Source organism: Aedes albopictus, chromosome 2 (genome assembly GCF_035046485.1).
Source record: "Aedes albopictus strain Foshan chromosome 2, AalbF5, whole genome shotgun sequence".
Lineage (NCBI taxonomy): Eukaryota > Metazoa > Arthropoda > Insecta > Diptera > Culicidae > Aedes > Aedes albopictus.
Genome location: NC_085137.1, coordinates 219,501,680 through 219,527,482, shown reverse-complemented (window position 1 = coordinate 219,527,482; position 25,803 = coordinate 219,501,680). Strand labels below are relative to the sequence as shown.

The following is a 25,803-nucleotide window of genomic DNA, read 5'->3' as shown; positions in this document are numbered from 1 at the left end:
CTACCAAAGAATAAAAGGATGAGCAATCGTACCGAATCACGCGATCTATATTTTTTTGTATCTCGCCACCAGAGAACAATAGTTGTTTTTCTGGCTTGCCACCTATGGTAGCTATTTTTTGCCGCTATCTGCGATCAAACAGACGTCCTATCACACTGAATGCTGCGAAAGTTGAAATTTAATATCCTACTAATCACGACAAACTTTTAGAAGTATTTGAGTGAGTCTCCCCTAGTGCGGTTGAATTGTGTGGTATGGCCAAACAATTTTGAAATCTAATTTTTCACGAGGATCGCCAATTGTAACTACCAATGACGCCCACGCGTCTGTGGCATGGACGTCCGCACGCCCTAGGCCAGCTCACCTCTATTCGATCTCAGGGCCGACTTAAGACCGCACTAAGGAATACTCACCTGTTCAATCTACTAATTCTCAACCTGCAAATTAAGTTGATGCATGCAAGAAAAGTACGCGACTCACGAGATTTAATTTTAATTTACTAGAAAATTTATTTGGGAATACTAGTTGAGAACCACTGGCACTAAACTCACGCTTTCGACGATGGAGGATGCTCTGAACGACGCTTCTGGGATTCCAGCACGTGCTTGCCGGAATACTGTAGACAATCCGGCCGAAAATAGGGGATTCCAGCACCAAGGCCGGAACGACGGGGTTGGGGATTATCTGAAATCACGTGGTGCTAACACTTTGGCACTTTGGCGGGGTTTCGTGCTCAAGAAAACACTTGACCGTATGGTGACGGACGGTCGGTAATCACTGGAACCGTATGGTGACGGACGGTTCGGTTCGGCCTTCTGGAAGGCGGTTAACGCGGGAAACAGTCTTCAAAACGGTCGTTTCACTCGCGAATACTGGTCAACGGACACCTGAGCTAAGGCGAGCTAATGCTCCTTTACTTTTAGCGTATAACGCTCACTGGGTCCACTCGTGCGAGAAAAATCACTCCTTAGCGATTAGCACTTTACGATTATATTAACTTTGCCGAACTCACTATATACGCCTTCACAGGATCAAAGAGACCCATCCCTGGAAGGGGGCTGCTTTTATAGCTCAGCGGGTGCAGATTCGGCTTCGTCGTTTTCCCACCCCCTCGTATAATCACGGGCCGTCCTCTCTCCTCGGGTGCACTCGGGTTTTGCGCGCTTCGGGTTGTCGAGCAGTTTGGTTCAGGTCTTGGCTAATGCGTGACCGGTGGAACAGTTGAGCCAGTGGAACTACCTGAGTTTCGAAATTGACTCTCGCAGGCGAGATTGATGAGATGAGAAAATTCAATCTAATCGTTGGTTTGTATATAATCCAAACTTTTCATTGCATGTAATTTACATTTACTCGCAGCATAATTTATAGTTGTAGCAAAGCTATCATCAAATTAATTATTTTAGGTTGGAAACTCTATGAGAGGTTACAATATGTATAATGATACTTTATTGGAAAGGGTCACAATGTTGTTCAAAGTAGTTTAGACAGCGTGTATAAATAATTCATAAATATGTAAAATATATTGGTTGACATAATATCGAAATTATCCTAAAGTACGTTAATAGTTAGAAGTGCTATTCCTAGGTCGTGTGGTAAAAATCGATTACTGAATGATTAGCAAGGCACCACCTGTGAATGCCTTTCATCTTCTTCTCCTGCGACGACCAGGTCTCTCGTGTCCTGCATGTTCTACGCCGGTTTTTTTTTCACTACTTTTTGGCAAACTGCATGTTCATAGGTTTGCGCGGAGCTGGCTGACGTTGGCGGGAAAGGAAGCTGTTGCCGGGTCCACTGTGCATGGCGAGCCGGGAGTCGACGGCTTCCCGCTGGCAGGTCATTCCCAAACGGTAGAAAGCGGTCGCAATTAGTTGCTCTTCTTGGACGCCCATCGGCCCCACCCGACCGGAACCAGTTGAAGTAAGAGTCGATGCATCGCCCGCGCTTCCGGTGGCCGACGAAGAGGAAGCTTCCCCATCCTGCGGTGGTTTGTCCAGTAGTAGCGCTTCTGTAAAGGTGAAATTCGTTTAACCGCTTTAGAATTGATAGAAAAATCTAAGTGCTAATAGGCAGATATAACGATATAACCTAAGCGGCGAACGCGCGGGTATGCAGGTAAACCTTGCATTCCGATTAAGTTTGGCATCCACAATCAAACCTAAGTATTTGACCCGATCACTACGATAATTTTGTATTCCTCCAAGCCGACAAGCTCTTAGGTTGATGTTCCTTCTTCTAGTGAAAGGTACAATTACGACTTTTGACTCTTCCATGCAAGAAGAATTGATAAAATCCGTCAAACACTTTTTCATACTTTTTAACAATAATGAATAGAGACTAATCGGTCTATAAGCTTTCGGGTGCATCTTGTATCGCTTCTCCTTTTTGCCTTTCTCGTACACTAAGTGCACTGGAAAGGCTATATGTTTTTTTGTATAAGTATAACACTTACAAGTCTCTATTTTGATGTAGGTAACGTAATTGAATATCAAACTAGCCTTGAACATCTCAATTAGTGATGTAACCAACACCGCTTCTCCGTTTTAAATCACTGTTGGAAATACCGCATCTACCTACTCCTGCAGATTTTAAAGGCTGAAAATACACAATTGCATTTTCCACTCTGACCTTCATGGAGATGTCATCAGCTAAATCTGAGGAGGTGTTTACTGTACTATTTGACTTCGTAGAGTTTATACTAGGTACTCTAGCGTGCGCAGCTTTTTCTTTTTTATCACTCACTCTCGTAAACAAACACGAGAAAGAAACATGAAAGAGATGGCACTTTGCCCCCTCTTTTATCTCGCTCTTTCTTGCGTTTAACAAAGAGAACGAGCGAGAAAAAACAAAAAGCTGCGCACGCAAGCAACTAGGTCATCCTTTACCTTTCAGAGATATAATATCATTGGAATCCACACTAAAAACCGAACTTGGAAATAGAATTTCCATCAATACCTAAATCCAAAGTTTCACGAGGAGTTTTGGTAAAGGCTTCATTGTCACGTTTCAAATATCCTAGTTTATTTGCATGATCTTTTGCAAACGTTTTTTTTTGTAGTCTTGCAACTTCAGGAGCACTGTTTATGTTTTCACATGCCAGCACCCAAGATTTTCTTTTAGGTTTTTGCTTTTCGTTGTCGTATTCAGACAAGCCTTTCTTGTACTGAATCAATCTCCAGTTTGTTTAGCTTCATTGAACAGTTTTGAGTTCCACTATGACACGTCTCTAGTAGAAGACAATTAATGGGACAATTGCTGTTAAGGGAATCAAAGATTCTGTTCGTTTTCTTTTACACCCACGAAATTATGAAACACGGCTCGCAAAAATCGACGCGGACAACGTGGTCTACTTACCACTGAATGCCATCGAATGGTGGTAATCTTGACCTTTCTAGAAACAACGGGAGATGCTTCGCCGTCTTCTGGTTTGCTTGTAAATCTGAAATAGAAAACAGTATTAAGATGTGATACGCTCTCAACAGTAATATATTTTTTTTCTTGTAAATTGTGTTATTTTTATAAATAGCATAAATTTAGCTGTATTCTCCTGGCTGTTCGAGCCCGCATGAAGTTAATCATCAACATTAACTTCTTTTCTCGATCATCATTGAAAGCTGTGTAGTTTTAGTAGCGATAATCTCAATTAGCTAAGAATAACACTACGGACCGTATGTTCTTGTGGTAAGATTTCACTAAACAGGTGACCCCATAATTCATGGTGTGATGGGGCTATATGCGTACTGTGCCTAGGAATTAATTGTTAGGGGAGGGGGTATGTTGTATAATAAAAATCTAACCGCAAACGGAGTGGAGTGCCAGGGCGCCCTCCACAGTATTTTGCCCTTACTGCGCTAACCGGAGTAATAGCACAGTGGACCTTGTGTTTCTCCGAGACAATCTTTAGTTTCAAACTTGAGGCTAAATAAGAGCGGGATTATGAAGATGTTATTAATTAGTATAAATTGTCACCTATATGGTTTTGCATTATGCGATTTACACAGTGTATTCTGTGTATCCTCGCCTTTGGCGTTTTCCAATCGATGTCAATCTGGTTTTATTGCTGCTGTTTTTTGTGTGCCGTGATTGTAATCTTTCCTTGTTTAGGATAGATCAGATCAATCTTCAGCCTAAACGCACGATCAATCTTTGCAGACTTATGCAAAATGGTACAGCCCAAGTGGCCTTAGTCCAAGAACTTTACTTTCTTAAGGGTAATTTCTATCTAGGAAGCATTGTGAACCCGGTGTTTATTACTATCAGTAAAAATGAAATGGCAAACTCGCATGTTATGCCTCGAGCCTGTGTGCTTGTCAACAAAAGGGCCGATTCAAATATGACGTCCATCATTTTCCGGGAATTTTAGACCCCCTCTCCCCCCTCTGTCACGCTATTTTGTATACCTTATACATGGAGTGTCACACTTTTTCAGACCCCCCCCCTCCCCCCTAAACGATGGACGTCATATTTGAATGACCCCAAACTTTGTCGAAGACTGCAAAGTGATCCGACGTCTGTGAGAATAGTTATACCAGTTATTCCCTAGACAACGTAAGGCGAAGTATTGAGATTTCATTATTGATATTATTCCTTTACATGTACTGGAAAAACAATCAACATGTTTCGCCTCACTTTATCTTTAACTTTTTTAACAGACGTCATATCACTGTGGTCTTCGACAAAGTTGTTTGGTATATACACCGTGTCCTCTCATACAAAATCAAATTAAACAAATTTCACGTCTTTAATAAGGATTTTTAAAGTAAATTTATTCATTTATTCAAAGGCCATCTAACACTGATCAAATACAGCTATGTTTTGGAATAAACTGTCCTTTATTTGTTTCTGCTGATCGCTTATGTTTTGTAAATCCATTTCAGCTGGCACCCACGCCGTATTTCACCTAATTTTAAAAAGTAATGGTTTTACGTTGAAACAAATTAGGTTCCTGTCCTCGCCATTGCTATTAGCGGCTATGACCAGAAGAGAAAAAATATGAGTTTCTATGTTGATGAAGTACGAAGCCGTTTTATTTTGTACAATTAACGACGTTAACACGGTGTAGTCACCTAAAATTATACCAAAGGGTTTTATTATTAAATGCTTATAGCGCCACCTAGCGGCAAACATCGAGAACCTAAGCTTTCTGCATACATTAAATGTGCCAAATTTTGGCCACGTTTTCCAATACAAACTTCAAGCTTGTTGAGCGCCCCCTTTAGGCTTATTCGAATTTGCTCAAATTTCTACGTTCTCTTCTGAGAGTTCAAAACAACCGATTAAGGACGTAAGAGTTGGGATTTTATTTTTTTTAGTTTTTCATATAAGTGTGGGCCACCCTAATCAGCACCATTTTCGACCTGATGCAATATGGTTTTTCGGTAAATCCGAGTAAACTTCTATTGTTCTTTTCACGGAAAGGCGAAACCATTATGGCGTTCAATCCTTGCGTCTCTTTTATTCTGAAATCGATGTGATTGAACAGGTAAAGTTGGAGTTATTCTTCATTTCATGCTTTCCTGGATACCTCACTTTGAGTTCAGAATCAAGAAAGCTTGTATGGCCTTCGGGCAATGCCGGCGAACCTTTGGTACAACTTGGGGTTAACACCTGTTATTCGACGAATATTGGCCTATGGATGTCTTGTGCGGTGGCAGAAGGGCGAAGTGAGAACGATCCAATCAAAATTAGGCCATCTCCAAAGGATGTGCTCAATGGCGATGTCTGGAGCGTTCTCTTCAACTACCACGGCACTATGGGCGATTTCCATACAAGCAGGCGGACGAAAATATTTTTATCATTTATTTAGGCCGTTACAAATATTTATTTCACTTTTTGTCCCACCACTCTTTGACTGGTCGAGGGGGGGATAAAAATAATAAAGCATTTAATTTGAAAAATATTTAAAACTCATCGGATTTGTTAAAGAATTTTGAGCAAAACCCGAAATTTTGATATTTTTTTATCTGCCCCCTCAAAATGCAAAATCCACCCAAAAAATTTTAAAGGGGGGGGGGGGGGAGACAAAAAGTCAAAATAAAATTTGTATCAGCCTTACTATCGAAATATTTCGTTAATTTGCTTTTTCAATATTTCGAGACTAACTTTTGAAAAGGGCGTATATACTTATTAATTTAAAGTAAATTAAAAATTAAATCGATCCAAACTTTGATTGCAAATCAAATTACTATTTTTTTTTTTGGTTTTGATATGCAACAGTCCATACACTACATGGAAAAAATATGAAAGCGATACATTTGCTATTGTTATATATAAAAAAAATAAGAAATTGTACTAAAATTACCTATTTTTTAAAAAGCCTGGTTTCAAAGTCCAAAGAATAGACCTCGGTTATGCTTGAGAGCTGCTGGGATTTGCGCAAATCAACGCAAAAAAACCTAGTGATTTAAATAATGTATTGCAAACTAAGGGGTTTCTCATGAAAAAAAATCTCAAAAAAAAGATTTAAAATAAACCAAGCATAAAGTTCGATGTTTTTGTAAATTCCCAACTTTGACATTTCATACCTCAGAAACGCAAAGCGCTAGAGACTTGAAACTTTGGGCTTTTCTTAACTGAGATGTTGACTTTCGACAAAAAATTACACAAAAAGATTTGGTGAGGGTCACTTTTTTGATTTTTGCCCGCCTGATATCTTATAACGGCAGCGCCCGAAGTTCTCTTCGACATTGCCCTTTACACATTCATCTTAAACAAGAAGCATTTTCTTGCACTTACCGTCTACGGGTACTTGGACTACTAGAGGAAACTCCCGTTAACCGCAGATCATTACAAACCTCATTGTTTCCACTATTGGTGAATTATAATTTTCCATAAATATAGTGGTAATCACGTTCAAATGTATGCCTGTCTCCTTTGTAGATGTAGTTGTGAAACTCGGGGGAAATTTTTTGCACTCTTACCGCGGTTGTTAGTTTTATCATTATTTAGCCGTTTTACCCAAATCAATTGGGTAATATTTGCATATGCCCTGGCCAAGTTCGCAGGGGTTGACGGTATTAAAGTGAAGGAGTTTCATTTTGATTATTGTATTGTAGTGTTCTTTAGTGAAACATATCACCTTTTTAACACTTTAATGCGCCTCCAACGGTTCATCACGAACCGGCTGCTGCAGATGGAGTATGGCTGATCATATGCATCAGACATGCTCGATAAACATGGAGGATCCGCCAGGGCTCATTAGAGTCTATTCCCAAGCAATAGTTCCAAGTCGGTTGGATTTAAGAAGGTTTTGATGATCGTTACAAATCCTAATAAAAGTATTGTAGGATTTGTGACAGGTTTTGATACCTTTTACAGCCAGCTGACTTCAAAATGTTGTTTGGGCTCTATTTTCCACGTTTCTCGGTTGATTTTGATTAGTAATTTATTAATGTCATAGTCGCTTTTTTGAATTTTTAGAATGTTAGTTGGTCATATTTTCTTTAAATAAAGCAATTAAAATCGACCGAAGAATTAATGGGAAGGAGATTTGCAGCACTTAATTGTGCTGATAGATTCGAAGCTAACGTGCGAACACTTAAACGCATTGTTGACGCGAATGCGTTCGACGTGACATTTTGGACAAAAACTGACTGCTTTTATTAACTGAACAACGTTACTTGTGTATGATTAGGTTGACATTTCTAGGCTACACTTGAGAAAATGACATGGTTTATCTAGGTAGGACCGATAGGACAATTGAACGAATTTGAATATTTTTAATAGTATTTGTAGGGGGATGAATACATAATAGTTGACAAGCAATCTTTATTATTTTAATTTTTTTTTGCAGTCAACTGACCAACTTGGTGTATTTTTGTTTATCTTTTAGATGGTATTATGACACCAACAAAAAAATATCAGAAGTTCAGTTACATGTTTCTGTGGGTTTTGGACCGATGACAATTTAAGGACACAAGAGATGAACACAGAGAAGTAGAAAACGATTAGAGCGAAATCAAGAAAACAATTTGACACAGGATCGACTATATTTTAACATACGGAGTTCGATTGATTCGATGAAAAGAAAACATACGACAACTGACTTAACGAGGAGAAATACATATTTTACGGAACCATACCACAAAATCAAACAAAAAGACAAACACAAATTGTGTGACCATAACACTACATAGGCAAATCCTGACTGACTGACCAATTGAAAACTTTCCAATCTTCTACCGTAACTTTTTGAGTCAGTTGCAACAGTGTCTTAATGGATATCATTTTCCGCGTACGGCTGGCAAACTGCTTCTGAAAGATTACGTACTCTTTTCTATCTTCGGGTCTAGTGTAGAGGTTTCAACTCTATTCAGAGTGCAGCTAGAAACCTAGCAAAAAAAAAAAAAATATATTTGCATATGCAATCTGAATAGCCTTTGAATAGGCGTGCATTTTTGTGTATGGAAAAATTCGCGCTAGTGTTCGTGTGTTGAAATGTCACTTATCTTTATAGGACATTTTCCACGAAATTCCCTTGACGGGAAGAGTGGACATTTGGATATCTGGAAAGAAGTATTTCAGACGGCATCGTATGTTACACTGATGGCTCCTTCTCGAAGGTCGAGCAGGTGTCCATTCTCGTCAGCTAAGGCCACATCAGTCTTACTCACTTGTTAAACACTTCACTATTTTTCAGGCCGAAATCTTTGCTTTTACGTGCGGAGTGCAATTAGCACTTCCCAACAAACATTTTTGCTGTACAAGAGTGGTACAAACCATTCTTAAGCAAACTTTAGCTTAAGAAACTGTTGTTCAACTAGTTCTGTTTCTTGGGTTCAGCACAACGTAATGGGCAAAGTAATATAATTCTGTTCAGATAGATACCCAGGCTGCTATTAAAGCACTTGCTTCGACCAACTCTAGGTCGAAGTTATCTATCGCTTGTCGAACTCAAATCGAGGAGCTGAATTCAGCAAACGCTGTTCACCTTGTATGGGTACCTGGCCATTCTTCCATCGCTGGAAATGAATTGGCTAACTAGTTAGCTCGCACTGGATCATCACATGACATTATTGATCCTGAGCCAGCTATTCCGGTATAGATGTGTTGGGTAAACATTCAGATTGACACCTGGGCTGCCACTCCTTGGATAGAGGGCACGAACGGCACAAACAAACCAAAAACAAAAAGTTTCGCCATCATTTCTCATTTTACTATTATGTTATTTATGAATAACTCGCTAAAAACAAAAAAAAATGTTATCATTGCAAAATTTGTTATTTCTAAGTTATTGAATAACAAGAAATGACTGGATGATGACAAAATAAGTTCTTCTGAACATCCCAAGTAAAATAATATCTAAATGGCATATTTTGCAATCATAACTTATTTTATCATTGATGATTTATTTTGTATTTTTGTATTTTGTCAAAAAGAATAACATGCGAAGATCAAATATTGCCATTAAAAATGAATAGCTAAATGGCAAAGCTTGTTATTGGTTTGTTGGGAATAAGAGCTAGAAGAACAAAAAAAATTGACTTTGTGTCGGAAAAAAAATCAATGATAACTAATTTTGGTATTGTAAAACCAAACCAAGGACAAAACATTCCTGAATTTAAAACACTGTGTTGGTGTGATTTCGTTCTTTCGGAGGTCTTAAAGCAACTCGCTCTTTTCCGCAGAGTATCGCTAAAGCTGCAATAGTATTTTTTTATTACTTCAGTTTCATTTTTTGTTTTGGCTCGTACTTACAACTTAGTGTCCGAATTAATTCAATTTCACACAAACAGAACACTAATCTAGATCAACTAGGTCAAGAATCTACAATCATACAAATTATTAGATTATTTCAATAAAAAAAGGAATTCAAATTATTACATCAAATCTTCTACCGTCTTCGATTTAATCTTGCTTATCATTCTACATGACAATCATAGATGACAGATCTGCAATGACAATTCGCAATCTGTCATTTCATCCTTCACTTCACCCACTATGGGCTCACATTGCTCCGGAGTCGAAGGGTCCGCAACATTCTCCCCCACGTGTCGCCAGAACTTCCGGTTCGGCGTCACTTCCAGTATTAATATCCAACAGAGCCAATTTGGCTACTGGTCGATCTCGCATCACCGATCCATCAGGAGTTCGCACATCAGCACGCCTTGGTACGCCGTCTCGTCCTGGGTATGTCTTCACTATTCGACCCCTAAGCCACCGATTCCTCACCCCCTCATCTGCCATTACCACCAAATCACCCTCCCGGACATGTCGGACATCGTTGAACCATTTAGTTCGCCGTGTTATAGTCGGCTGATATTCCTTCAACCAGCGGCGCCAGAAATTGTCCAGAGTGTGTTGTATTTTGTTCCAGCTTCCCCTCAGTGCCATGCCCTCGTTTACAGGTGTTTTTTCTGGTTGCTTTACCCCATTCGAGCTCAGCATCAGGAAGTGGTTCGGCGTGAGCGACTCGTGATCATCGCTTTCGATAGGCACGAACGTCAAAGGACGCGAGTTTATCATGTGCTCGGCTTCTGCAAGAAACGTTGCTAAGGACTCTTCATCTAGCTTACTTTCAAAAGGCAGCACGCCTAAAGCAACTTTGACCGACCGAACCATTCTTTCCCAGCATCCTCCCATGTGGGGAGCAGCCGGCGGGTTGAACTTCCACTGCGTCTGGTGATCTGTGAAGGTACTGCTGAGTTCAACGTTAATACGATTAATCTCTTCTATCAATTCACGACTAGCACCGATGAAGTTGGTCCCACGGTCCGAGTAGATCTCCACGGGAGCCCCCCTGCGCGCGATGAATCTCCGTATAGCCTTCTTGCACGAGTCCGTTGATAGGCTGCTTGCCATCTCCACGTGAATCGCCCGAGTTACCAAACACGTAAACAGAGCGACCCATCTTTTCACCGCAGAACGCCCAACTTTGACGAAATATGGCCCAAAATAATCGATTCCGGAATAGGTAAAGGGTCGCTTGAACGGTGTCAATCGCGCTTGTGGCAACGGCCCCATTTTAGGTGGTGCAGGAACGGCTTTGTACACCTGACACCACATACACCGCTTCTTCGCTGCTCGCACTTGAACCCTCACATTCGGTACGTGGAACCTCTGACGAACTTCGTTGACCACGGTCTCGTTGTTCGCATGTCGATATTTCCGATGATACCAGTCCAGCAGCAGTGTAGTTATCGCGTGTTCCTTTGCTAGAATGATTGGGTATTTTGCATCGTAGGCTACGTAGTTACTGTGAGCTGTTCGACCGTCTATTCGAAGAACTCCATCTTTATCCATCATCGGTGACAACTTCGAGAGCGGGCTCCTTTTCTCCAGTATTTTCAGGTTCGGCTTAACGGCTTGAGTATTGTATTTCAGGGTGGCCACTTCATCCGGGTAGGCATCAGATTGTACTAATTTCCATAGTGTATGTTCGGCTTTCTGCAGTTCCAGCGACGTGAGTCCTCCTTCAGTTCCAGGTTCCTTTCTGCAACGTTGTTTCAAATTGTCCACGAAACGGTGAACGAACGCAACACATCGCAGTAGTCGCTCCCATTTTGAAAAGTTTTCGAAATCCACCAGCGGTTTCACCAGAAAATGGCTGAAAATGTACGCTGGCCGGAGTTCTTCATCAGTTTCTTTCTCCTCCGATCGATGATCCTTTGGCCATTCTCGCTCGTCGTCGTAAAGGAATAATGGCCCTACCATGATTTTGCTGCCTGGTTTGAACGATGGACCTCTTCCCCATTTCGTGGCTTCATCGGCTACATTGAGTTTCGTTGGGACCCATCGCCATTCATCTACCGTTGACAAGCTCAAAACTTCACTAACACGGAATGCTACAAACTGTCGGTACCGGCGTGGATCCGACCGGATCCAGGAGAGGACTGTTCCGGCATCACTGTGGAAAAACGTCTGTTGAATCCTCAGGGAATGATTCTCGATTATTGTTTTCTTCAAGCGAGCTCCTATCACCGCTGCCATAAGCTCTAGACGAGGAATCGATAGCGGTTTGAGCGGTGCTACTTTAGTTTTCGACGCCACTAAACAACAACGAACTGTTCCTCTATCGACGATACGAAAATACGCACAAGCAGCAAAGGCCTGTTCACTCGCATCTACGAATATGTGTAGCTGAAGCGAACGATAGCTATTTGGATCGTACTGTGGAAAGTAGCAACGGGGAATCCTAACATCGCCCATTTTCAACAGAACTGCTAACCACAGCTTCCATCGACTGAACACGTCCTGAGGAACTTTCTGATCCCAATCGATTCCCGCTCTCCAGACGTCTTGGATGAGGATCTTCCCATGAATAACAAATGCAGCCACAAGTCCAAGAGGGTCGTAGATGCTCATCACCACTCGTAGCATTTCTCGTTTCGATGGAACAACCTCGCCTTCAATCAGAATCCGAATATCGTGGCGAAAGTTTAGCGTGAAAGTGAAAACATCCGCATCCGGTAACCAGGCCATCCCCAGCAAACGTTCAGTTTGACTTTCTCCGATGAAACTTTTCACTGTGGTTGGATTGGTTTCCCCGATTCGCTGCAGTACTGTGTGATCGTTCGATATCCAATTTCGAATGAAGAATCCACCAGCGGCGTGAACCTTTGCCACCTCCAGAGCTAACTCCGTTGCTTCCTGCGCCGTATCAAGGCTGTCGAGGTAGTCATCGACATAATGTTTCTTTTTTATCGCTTCCGCTGCTCTGGGGTGTATTGCCTCATGTTCGTCGGCATTCTTGTTTTTCACGAACTGCGAGTGTGCTGGAGAACATGTTGCGCCGAAGATTGCGACGTCCATTACCATGGTTTCTATCGGCAGGTCCGGCGAGTCTCTCCATTTGTACAGTTGAGCACTGCGATCTTCCTTCTGAATCAATATTTGGTGAAACATTTCCATGATATCTGCGCATATAGCCACCTGTCTTTCGCGGAATCCGAACATCACTCTCATCAACGGTGCGAGTAGATCTGGACCGCTCAATAACTCCGTGTTTAATGAAACACCTTCGACCTTGGCCGCAGCGTCCCAGATAAGTCTCACTTTTCCCGGTTTCTTGGGGTTTAGTACTACTCCCAGCGGTAGGAACCAGGATCGACGACGCTCGAACTCTGCCAACTCTTCAGCGGTTGCTTTATGTGTATAGCCCTTCTCCTGCATTTCTGCTATAAGGCGGCGAACGTTGTTATACAGCTCTGGATCTTTGCTGAGCCGCTTCTCGAGACACAGGAGCCGCCGTTTAGCCATCAGCTCGCTGTCCGGAAATTGAACGTAATCGTTCTTCCAGAGCAAACCCGTTTGAAACCTTCCGCTCTCAGTGCGCCGCGTCGTTGCCTCCAGGATCTTCCGAGCCCGTTGGTCTTCTACCGTTTCCACTTCTGGTACCACAGAAATCCCTAGGCTTTCAAGAGCAAAAAAGTCTTGGACGTAGGAGTGTAATTCTTCGTCAGATGTTCTTGCGTCGATGTGCATTTGACGGTGTGGAAGTTGATCGACTCCCCCACGTATACTTCCATAAACGGCCCAGCCAATACGTGTCTTTGTCGCTATAGGTTCGCCGATCCGTCCTTCACGCAGTTTAAGGGTGGCCAGCAGGTGAATGTTGTTCAGTCCTATCATCAGCCCAGGAACAGCTCCTGAAAAACTTCTCACCGGCAACCCTTCGAGATAGGTGAAGCGCTTTTTCATTTCCTGGAAGTCGATTGTTTGTTCAGGCAAGCCTAGGTTTTCGACAACGTACACCTCCGATGCCTTGAACCGCTTCTCGCTGCCTACGGCTGATACTTCTACTGCAACTTGCTGAGCACATAGTTTCTTCTGTATTCCTCCAGTCCAGTGGATGCATAAGGTTTCCGTGTTTCCTTCAAGCCCGAGCGCTTCTGCGGTCGATTGATCTATCATGGTAACGGAAGATCCGTCATCTAGAAAGGCAAACGTATCAACTTTACCTTTGCTTCCGTAGAGTGTGACAGGTAGCATACGGAACAGCGTCGACGATGTCAGCTTACGATGAACCGTAACAGTGGCATTCTTCGTCTCCTCAATTGGCTTCTTCTCCTCTCTAGACAAGTCAGAATGAAGCAACCGGTGGTGGCGTCTCTGGCAACCGTTCAACCCACAAACTTCTCCACGACACGGCCAGCGACTGTGCGCAGTCAAGCACCGACTGCAAAGCTGCTTCTCCTTCACTTCCTTCCAACGAGCATCAACACACAATTTTTTGAACGTCGAGCAATTCGCCGTCTGATGACCCCCGCCGCCGCAAGACGGACATGTCGATGCTGGTTCTATGTTCTTCACTGCAACGTGTAACTGTTGATATTCACCATCTGGATCGGTTTCCTCTTGGGTCAATGCCGCATGTGCATTAACAAACGCCTTATCCTTGCCCTTGGGTCGATCATCCTTGCTCGTCTTCGGGTGGCTTAGCAATGGCGTGGCCACGCTACTTGTGGCGGTTGCAACCTGCTCCATGTAATTCCCAAAACTGCTAAGATCCACCACGGGCAGATTTTGTTGATAGAGCGCCCAGTTAAACTTTACAGTAGGTGGCAGCTTTTCTACGAGTTCCTGCAACAGAATGGGATTGGATAGATGATTCTCCAACCCGACTGCTCTGAGATGACCGCACAAGTTTTGCACCATCAAACCGAATGTTACCCACGTATCCAATCGATCCGCTTTTGGCGCAGGAGTATTGCGCACCTTGGTGAGCATATTGGTAACGATTTGCTCTGGCCGGCCATACAAGGTTTGCAGTGTCTTAATGATCTGTGGAACCGACGATGGGTGTAACAGAAGGCTGCTAACTGCATCTTTGGCTGTGCCTTTGAGACACCGCTGAAGCCGCAGTAGATTTTCGGAGTCCGTATATCCACAAGCGCTCGTCGAATGCAGAAAGCTGCTGCTAAACATCGGCCACTCAATAGGATCCCCAGTAAATGTTGGAAGTTCCCTGGAAATTACCTGCCTTGCCACCACTTGCTGCGGCGTCGGACCATGCTGGATTGGTAGTGGACCGCAATTTACGACAGGGGGGCTTACTTGAACGAATGGCTGTCGAGGGTCATGCTGAGGAATGACATGGGGGGGATACATAGGAAAATTCAATGGTGTTTCATGCTGAGAGGTGGCACGAGGGGTACATGTTGGCACAGATTGATTCACGGGCATAGAGTATTGCGATCGACCACCAATTGGAGTGATCATCGAAAGCTCATCCAAGTCGGGTTGTAGGTGAGGCGTATGTGAGGGGGTGGTATTTATTGATTCCAAAGTAATGGCTGACAAATTGGGTACACTTACCAGGTGATTGGGTTGACCAGGGATGTCGTTACCACCATCTACTTGCGTACAACCTTGGAATCGCGACCACGCTCCCGGTGGTTGGGCTGGCTCCTGTACTGATACTGCTGTAGCTGCGTCGTTTGAGTTCCGTCCACACGTGCCAGTCTGCTTCTGCATCTTCAAAAATGCGGACTCTATTTTCTGCAAACGTTGCAACTCCGCATCCCGTTCTATTAGTTCGTTCTGTTGCTGTTTTTTTATCTCTGCTTCTTCTTTTTCTCGAATCTGCAGTTGACGAAAAAGGTCGACCTCGCGCCGACGCTGCAACTCAAACTGCTCTTCCTGGATGCTCTTCATTTGGTTGAGTTTGTTGACAAGGTCGAGCTCGCGTTTGCGTCGAATTTCCATTTCCATATCGTGTTGTTGTTGTTGCCGATTGTGTTGCTGACGTAGGTCCTCGGTCTCTCTACGCCACTTCTCGTATAAAGGCATCGGATTCCTTGGACGTGCACCTCTCTCGGGAATCGTCGGTGGAGAATATTCAAGAAGATTCACAAGCGGCTGTACGTCTACCAGCGGCACACCACCCTTCGCACCTGCTGTTTCGACGAGACGTTCGATACCATCGATGGTTATGCTACCGAACGTTTTCTCCAGATGGCTGTCAGCTACACCACCAATGCTGGATTGAGGGCGACTCTGAATATCCTCCAGGGCCGCAGTCTTTAATGGAGTGGATGTTATCTTCACGTCGTTATCGTTAACTGACGCTGCAGCGTTTGTGCTTACAATAAATACTTCTGGCTCCTCAACGATAGCACTGATAACTCCCGAGGCACTGTTTTGCTCATGGACCCACTCCTTCACTCTGTTAGTTTGGTTGGATCGATCGCTTCGCAAACTCGAACTATCCACTTCGTCCTGCTGCTCCAGTAGTTCATATTTACGTGCGATATACTCCTTCTCGCGCTCCAGTTTCTCCAACGTCGCTTGTTGAATCTTTTCTTGCAAGGCGCGCTCTTCCTCGAGACGTTGCATCTCACGGGCTAGTCGTGCTCTACGTGAGCTAGACGTACTTGTCCGGACAGATACCGAGGTTGGAGGAGGGATGGGTATGCGGGGAGCGCAAAGTGCACAGGTGTAGGATTTGGAGTGCACTGTTTTGCAAGTCACACCGGCGCAGGAAAAGTGATACCACTTTGTACAATTTCCACATTGCACCATAAACCACTCGGCCTTATTCGGACGATCGCAAGCGCCGCAATCCCTTTCGTCCGCACGTTCATCGTCGACTACGGATGCTTCGAAATTGCCCTCCGATGACTTCACGGATGCATTCTCACGTAGGTCGTCAAACTGGAGGTTAGGTGCATCTTCCGCTGTAACCCGTGCCCGCGATCGTGTCTGCCTTACAACCGATGTCCGATTCATGGTTCAACTTTCCGAATCCTTAAGTTCTTTAGATTCTGTTGGTGTGATTTCGTTCTTTCGGAGGTCTTAAAGCAACTCGCTCTTTTCCGCAGAGTATCGCTAAAGCTGCAATAGTATTTTTTTATTACTTCAGTTTCATTTTTTGTTTTGGCTCGTACTTACAACTTAGTGTCCGAATTAATTCAATTTCACACAAACAGAACACTAATCTAGATCAACTAGGTCAAGAATCTACAATCATACAAATTATTAGATTATTTCAATAAAAAAAGGAATTCAAATTATTACATCAAATCTTCTACCGTCTTCGATTTAATCTTGCTTATCATTCTACATGACAATCATAGATGACAGATCTGCAATGACAATTCGCAATCTGTCATTTCATCCTTCACTTCACCCACTATGGGCTCACATTGCTCCGGAGTCGAAGGGTCCGCACACGGGGATGCTACGGTGATCTGATATTGTTGCCGCTTATCGTGCGCAACCAGAGCTCACCAATACTAACATTCACTCAATACAGCAACGGGAGCAAATGAAGAAAAACGCACCTTGACAAAGAAAGTTTGCGAAAAGAATTGTTGTGTGTCTTTTTACAAAGAACTAGTACTCTATAGGAGCTTGATTTAAATACCGACACTCTAACATTCAAATTTATTAATTTATTGCGCATTTTCATACTCAACACATTCATGAGATCTAATCTGAAACAAGCGTTTTGATCCAATATCCCTCGTAAAAGGATAAACATCCCACTTTCACGATTGTGTTGGTGAACATTTTGACTGGAGTATAAATTTATGCTCCACGTAAGGAGGCACAATCCAATCTGTCAAACTCCATAGAGAAAAAATAGGATGCCATCTCCTTGGGTCCGCAACACACTGTTTTTATAATGATAAAAACTAGTTATCATTGAGTTATTTTCCGGGACAAATTCAATTATTATTTTTGTTCTTTTTAGCTCTTAGGGGTAGGCGGGGCAATATGGACACCCTAAGGTTTTCGCCAACTTCACCTGGCAAGATGTAAAAAAGTTTAGTTTTTTGATACATGTATCCTTTTAAAGTCTATTTAGCATCTATTGCATAACAATGCTCACGAAGAAAAAATATTTATCCACTTCAAAAAATGTTTTGAAAAATGTTAGTTTTTCATGACTGTCTTCAAGCATACGGGGCAGAATGAACACCCCCATGGGGCAATATGGACACCATGAGACTTTTACGAATTTCGTACATTATTTACACCTATAAAGTCATTTCATTACAAAACAACTATTATGGATGAATAATACGCCGAAGTAGTTCATTTATGTTCAGTTAATTTAAATTCAGGCTGTTTTGGATAAAGCTTCGTTTTCGTCGGCATGTACAGCTGTGCTTAGACCAACTATTTTCCACTGCTGTCGTTTTTTGACCAATTTGTTTCACCCTATGTCTACTATAGTGAACATTTAATCGAAAATATACTGAAATCGAAGAATTTTGTTGATTTGTGATTTAGGTTATATTTTTCCCTTGCCGCTTCTTTCAAAAAGGTGAGTGTCCATTTTGCCCCGGCAGCAGAAGATATTTCCAAACTTGATTTTTGATATAATAAAGAAAAAAAATATAAACATGTTAAGCATGTAGATACAGCAAAACTACTTGCATGTGTTCTAGAAATATCAGGTTTTAATCGACCTGCAATAAATTAATCACTTAATCTTATTTTAGATGGTGTGAAAATTATAATTTCCATGTACAAAAAACGGAGGACGCAACTTGTTCGTGTAAAATCAAGTATAATTTTAATTTCGAATGTTTCTTTCCTGAAACTACGTTTTAGACAAATGGACTATTTTCTCGATTGTATAATATTTCGCGGTAACCTATTTCGCGGCGTGCTTTTTCGCGGTATGACATTTCGCGGATGATAGGGGTAGGCGGGGCAATATGGACACCCTAAGGTTTTTGCCAACTTTACCTGGCAAGATGTCAAAAAAGTTTAGTTTTTTGATACATGTAACCTTTTAAAGTCTATTTTGCATCTATTGCATAAGAATGTTCACGAAGAAAAATGATTTATCCACTTCAAAAAATGTTTTGAAAAATGTTAGTTTTTCATGACCGTCTTCAAGCATACGGGGCAGAATGGACACCCCCATGGGGCAATATGGACACCATGAAACTTTTACGAATTTCGTACATTATTTACACCTATAAAGTCATTTCATTACAAAACAACTATTTTGGATGAATAATACGCAGAAGTAGTTCATTTTTGTTCAGTTTATTTAAATTCAGGCTGTTTTGGATAAAGCTTCGTTTTTGTCGGCATGTACAGCTGTGCCTAGAACAACTATTTTTCACTTCTGTCGTTTTTTGACCAATTTGTTTCACCCTATGTCTACTATAGTGAACATTTAACCGAAAATATACTGAAATCGAATAATTTGGTTGGTTTGTGATTTAGGTTATATTTTTCCCTTGTCGCTTCTTTCAAAAAGGTGAGTGTCCATTTTGCCCCGGCAGCAGAAGATATTTTCAAACTTGATTTTTGATATAATAAAGAAGAAAATATAAACATGTTAAGCATGTAGATACAGCAAAACTACTTGCATGTGTTCTATAAATATCAGGTTTTAATCGACCTGCAATAAATTAATCACTAAATCTTATTTTAGATGGTGTGAAAATTATAATTTCCATGCACAAAAAACGGAGGACGCAACTTTTTCGCGTAAAATTAAGTATAATTTTAATTACGAATGTTTATTTCCTGAAACTACGTTTTAGACAAATGGACTATATTCTCCATTCATTAAAAGTTCAAAAAAGTTCGCATATTTCAAAATATTGAGGGTGTCCCATGGGGTGGGACACTCCATCTCGTATTAGAAATATTACTCATATTAATATCGATATTAAAATTATTATCAAGTGCTCATTGATATTTTTTTCGTTGTTTGTATACACTTTCGTTTGTCAAAACATCACATTCAAATTTGGGAAAAACTAGCATATGTTGGGCTTTTCCGAAATACGTATCCGAAAGTGTACACTCTATAAAGCATTAATTGACTTCCTGACCGATATCCCTTACCTAATCGAGACATTTATGGACATTCTCAAGGCATTCCATAAGGGTCGGAACGCGATACAGTGTTGGTAAAACTCGCATTCTGTTTGCCCAAGTGTTTGGATCATCACATAATTCGCTGCAGAATTGATGTGCAATTCGATTGAGGTGCAACTGGAGGAGGATATGCACTCCTAATTGGCGCAGTTTTCATCGGAAGCGGTGGGACGTTCTTCATACACTACGCAGGCATATTTTCGGCCATCTCAGATGTCTATCTGCAACATCACCCTTCCTCCCTCATCTTAGAGTACAATTTTCGTAATGTGTACGAGCCGTCGACATAGACCAGGACCTCGAGGATCCTCCCTTTCTAACAATCTACGTAATTTAAAGATCCGCGCTGATGGTAAAGTGTTCCTTTATTCGCCTTGTTGGAAATAATGACCTTAATCACAGAGAGTAATTCAAAACTCACTAAACGATTCCCAAACGGAGCAAAACAACCAGTAAGAAAAGCCAGATGTCACAAACTAGGGTCACAAACACCGAAAAAACGACCAGGAATCAATTAGACACCTCCCTCAGCTGAATGTTGCTCTGGTCCGTTCTGGTCTATCAAGAGCCTTCACATGACAGTTGAGTTTGTGTATAGAACCGAGTATAAAACAATCACAGCCACCTTGATGTGATTCATAGATATTACTGAATTAATATAATGTTAACCGATATTAATGGGATATTAATGCTGATATTAATGAGTGTCCCACCCCATGGGGTGTCCATTCTGCCCCGGGTGTCCATAATGCCCCGCCTACCCCTACCATTTCGCGGTATGCCGTTTCGCGGTCTATACCGCTTCGCGGTGGACCACTTTGCGGTCTGCACCGTTTCGCGGTTTGTACCAATTCGAAAAAACTGCTCATGGAACTCAGAAGAGTGAACTATTAGATCATTGTGTGTAAGGGGTCGTTTATAAACCACGAAAATCAAATTTTGAACAACTCAGATCCCCCTTCTCTCTCTTGTAATCGTTTGACCATACAAAATTTCGAAAATTGTGTGGAGCGTGGACTTTGACCAGATCTCCCTCTTCCAAAATGTCTAAGTGGTTTATGAGCGACCCGAATTTGTTTGTGCATCTGTGCATGTAAGCGAAAGAACGGAAACATTAACCAACAGGCAAACATCAGTTTTAACATCGACTTAACACCAGAGATGCATTTTGAACGCTCATGTTCAATGAGCGTGCCAAAATTGTTCCCTTCGAGCTCTCAAGATCAGGTTCAAAATTTTGAACACAATCTTGATTACTAGATTGAACACAGAGCGGTGTTCTAATTCTGACAGATCAAATGCGTTTTGTCTGGAGCTGGACTAGGAATTTGGAAGTCGGGGTTATCGATGAGAAGAAAGATTGCAATGCTTATGAACCCTTAATTATCGTGAGTCATACGGAAAAGAGCTGGGATAAATATTCTCATTACGCCAGGACGGACCAGGTCTTCGAGTCCTTTCCAATGATGTAATGGCGTGCTTCTTATTAGATTGGCTGGCTCTGTCTGCGCCACGACATAGTGTAGTGAAAACCTCGCGAGGATCCACGCCATAATATCGTAGAATACAAATAGATGTCCAGGCCTAACCGGGATTCGACTGGGTTAATGAGGAGAGTCTTTTATTCATATACATCTTTTCGTAGTGCAAGTCTCCGAACTTGTCTCCGAAGGTTGCTCTCACAGGGCCCACGCATTATAGGCTGCAAATGCTCGAATATCTTTCGAATAGTTAGGGACTCAAATCCATCCTGATTCGGTTTCATTGAGGAAAATATCGTCGAGCAAAACGTATGTGGCATCATCGTCAGCAACTACAATGACTGTAGTCAATGCAATGAATACTTTTTGTATAGAAAAACCTTTGTAGAGAGTTGGGCACATGACGACATTCACAAACGGTAATCTGCGAAATCGTGACAACGGTGGAAACTTTTGCATACATGAGACAGGCAGGGGCCTGCAGAGACTAACCATTTCATTTTTATTTCTGAAATGTTTTTTTTACGGTTTGGCAGGGAGAATAACTCAAAGATACAAAATGACACCTACGGGTGCCTACGGCAGCAATGTGTTGCTACCTGTTGCTACTAGCTACGAAGTGCACTGTGATCAGGCACCTGAAAAGTTTGAACATGAACACGGCTCACGTGAGCACAGCTCTTGAACAGAACATGAACAGAACACGTTCAAATGCATCTCTGCTTAACACCTAAAATATAAAGTGGATATTTGAGTGCTGCTTTATGCGTGTGGAAAAATCAGCACACTTGGCAAAGTGTGTACTAATAGCTTAAGGCTGACTCTCGAAGTGCTGAATGCATTACTTAAGGTTGAAATAACAAAAGGCTGAAGATAGAAAATGATGAACATTCTAGAATGCATACGTCGTTGAAAATATTCTCATAAGAGAGTTTTCATTCTTTTTAGCATAGTCTATTCTTTTGAGACATACTATCACGACTATGTGTCACCTGGGAACCACTGTATACTACGTATAAAAATCGAATGATATTATGCTTATGAGCGTAGTACCGCAAGATCGGTTTTGTAAGCGACTGCTTTTGTATTAACGACACCAATTGAAAACTAGCCGTATCACTATTTCAATTTTCAACTACAGGCTTTTGATATTTTCGAGATTCAGCCTTATGTATCCAAACATTTGTGATTTCAGCCTCACGCGTTTCGGCCTTTCTCGAACTCTAACTCGAAAGAACAGTTCATGAAAATAAGAAGGGTGAACTATTAGAAGATTGTGTGTGAGTTTGTAAAGAACAGTTCATGATACTAAGAAGAGTGAACTATTAGTTAATGGTAAGTACATTTGTGCGTGCGTCTTTGCCTGTGCTGGCCCATATAGCCGAAGTCACTAACGCGCGGGTATTCAACAAGACCATACTGGGGGTACTGGGTTCGATTCCCGGTCGGCCCAGGATCTTTTCGTAATGCAAATTAACTTGTCTTGTCTCAGTCTAAACCAGAAATGTTAAAAAGAAAGAAAAACATTCGATGAAAAAGTTAGCAGCTTAACAATAAACTCAAAAGAACGGCATATTAATAAAGGAAGGTAACATATCCTATGATGATATTACTAGTTGAATGCCAACAACTATCCTTACAGTGTAACTAGAAAGAACAGCCTATGTTTAAGGGCGGACGGGACGGTCGAGAAAATATCCGCCATTGCTCTGTTGCTACTAAGATGGTAATCTCAGATTCTACTTCATATTTTGCAACAAAAACCTATCATTGTGTATGCTCACTTGCAGTGCATATGCTGATTGGTTTTCAGCATCTTCAGTGCGATAGGTCTCGAGATTACCATCTTCAAAATCGCGAGGCAAATTGTTAGAAAGAGAGGCAAGATAGGAAAAATAACACGGCGTCCCGTTTCACCTTAAAAGAAGGGCAATTATTAGATGAAAACATTGGCAGGTTGATGCCGAAAACTATTTTAAAAGATAACTCGAAAGAACAGCCTATGTAAAAAGAAGGAGGAATTGACTATTTGTGAACATTTGCTTCAATGCAAAAATTGCGACCCGCCTCTGTAGGGCCGGGACCATTTAGGCAGGGGGGCTATTTTGGGCACTTGCTGTTATAACTCAGTCAATTTGAAACCAATTGACTTGATTTCGAAAATTCAAGTCAATTGGTTCAACATTGACTGAATTATAGCAGCAAGTGCCCAAAAAAGGCCCCCCTACCCAAATGGTCCCAAACCCTATTATACAACAAATGATTTAGCATTTTTTTCCAATCAAAGAATATTCTTTAAATATTAATGCAGCCAAATTTATATTATTTAAATACAATAATCTACCATTTTATGTACAACACTTACGGTAGATTAAAAAAATAGTATGGCACTATTTTCCGGGAAACGTTTTTTTGGTAAATAGGTTTCCGGGAATTGATTTTCTGGGAAATGGCGTACAACCGTGTAAGTATACATATGTATGAGCGTCTGTTTACGTATGTAGTACTAGAAAGAACAGTTCATGGAACTAGCAAAACAATGAATTATTTAATAATTGTATGTACGCATGTGTGCGCGTTGGCGTGCGTGCGTATCTTGAAAGACTTGCTCACAATGTGTGAATGTGCTTAAGCGATAAGCTAAAATTAGGAACCGATTAAGGTTAAAGGATTCGTCATTGATATCACCGTCATCATTGAAATTTGGAAAGCAGTTCTCCATCTCCATCTAGAATCCAGTGAATACATTTTCATAACGAACATTTGTGTTTTGAACGAGAAAACTGCTTTAGAAATTTCAATGATGACGGTGATATCAATGACGAATCCTTCAACCTTAATACCGCGAAACGGTATAGGGTAGGTAATCAAAATTTGAACCAAATTGCGGCTTCCTGAAGCAGTGCAAATTTTAAGTGATTTTTTCTCCCACATGTAAATAATTTACTACGGCAAAATCGTATGTACATGAAAGCCACGGGTATAAGCTTTCTGTTAAATGGTTAAAAGTTTGTATTTGCATCGAATTTCATTCAAATATTTGATTTTTCATCAACAATGACTTTAATCTTAATTTGAACCATCGTAATCATAATTTGAACCAATTTTAATCTTAATTTGAACTACTGGCGGCAGCAGCTCGAGCAACTCACAAAGCAGCCAATTCCATGCTAAACAATGAAAAATCACATGAATCTGCTAATTCTCCTACCTATTTTTCATTAGGCAGTGGAATCTCAACTCAGAATGTTCGAAATTCTTTAGGAATTTGGAAACTAAATTTGGATTTTTTCATCCTCCAAGAGTAAACAAAGCAACCACTAGAGCAATCTACAGGCCAACACTAGAAGCTCACCCCCGTTTACTAGTAATCCTACATTATAGAGATCTGCGGAGGCGGCCATTGTAAGCCAATCGTGCAGAAAGAACTGTCAAAGTGTGAGCCAAATGAACAGGCTGATCGTTCGTAAGAAGGCGTCGATTGAACGGTATTGCAATCCGAGCTAAATAAATTAAAATTATTTATTTTTAATATCGAGAAATTGACGGTATATGTAAGTTTAGTAAAAAGATAGAATTTAATTAATTCTACTTTCAAAAGCTCAAGCTTATGACGAAACTTTAGTTGATGCACTTCTCGAAAAAGCTTTCATTGCTGCTTCTTGCTTCAGTTCTGCCGATATGTTTAGCTTAACACTTTACAATAAATTTCAGATTTCATCGATTGCTCCGCTATTTTTTTTTTCAAAATTTTGTAAAAAAAAATCTATTATAATTAGAAAATGTAAACAAAACAACTTGAACCACTACGAAGTCACGCACAAAGTTTGAACATCTAGCTTTGCAACAAGTGTTGGCGGCTGATGTAAACAAAATGAACAGCGTTGCCGAATCGACATATGTAACTTCCGCTTATCTCTATGTAGAGGATTTCTACCGTTTACTAGTTCAAATTTAGATTACAAATGGTTCAACTTAAGATAACATTCTCCAAGTAAGAATCACTTAAATTTGATAATTTTATGACAAATAATGCGGACGTGTTCACATATTGCGTGTGATACAATGCATGAGCTGTACGAGTGCACCGAAAATGTGCTTTCTCTTGGGGGAAATGGGTGAAATCACAGTGATTTTTCAATTGCCTGTTTTCCATGACAAAAACGCTTTTTTCAATGCTTTTAAAGCCCATGTTATCAGGTTATATTACGGAAATCTGTTTAACATCTTTTTCGGGACAATATTTGCCTGAATGGTACGTAGTTTTAATGAATTTTGAAATGGTTCAAATTAAGATTACAATTTGACTAGTTCAAAGCTTGATTTCTTACCCTATCGCCAAATGGTAAACCGCGAAATGGTAAACCGCGAAAATGTATAGACCGCGAAACAGAAAACCGCGAAATGATTCAAACCGCGAAATGGTCCACCGCGAATTGGTTGACCGCGAAATGCTTTACCGCGAAATGTCGGACAACCATATTCTCTATTCATTAAAAGTTCAAAAAAGTTCGCATATTTCAAAATATTGAGG

General features: G+C 41.2%; 1 protein-coding gene across 3 annotated transcripts in view; it reads right to left on the bottom strand.

Annotated features, from left to right (window-relative positions):
- Nucleotides 1–1,427: 1,427 nt before the first annotated feature.
- The window catches only part of LOC109433087 (protein hook), a 43,906-nt gene continuing 19,530 nt past the window's right edge, over nucleotides 1,428–25,803 (bottom strand). Inside the window, exons 4-5 of one of the 3 annotated variants that reach the window (XM_062851157.1) lie at nucleotides 3,352–3,436; nucleotides 1,895–2,005 (exon numbers count right to left, since the gene is read on the bottom strand). In XM_062851157.1, coding sequence (XP_062707141.1) covers nucleotide 2,005; nucleotides 3,352–3,436 — 86 coding nt within the window. In that variant the 3' untranslated portion in view covers nucleotides 1,895–2,004. Of the gene's footprint in view, nucleotides 2,006–3,351; nucleotides 3,437–25,803 lie in introns of all 3 variants that reach the window. The other 2 variants (XM_019709477.3, XM_029855463.2) reach the window with 2 other exon arrangements.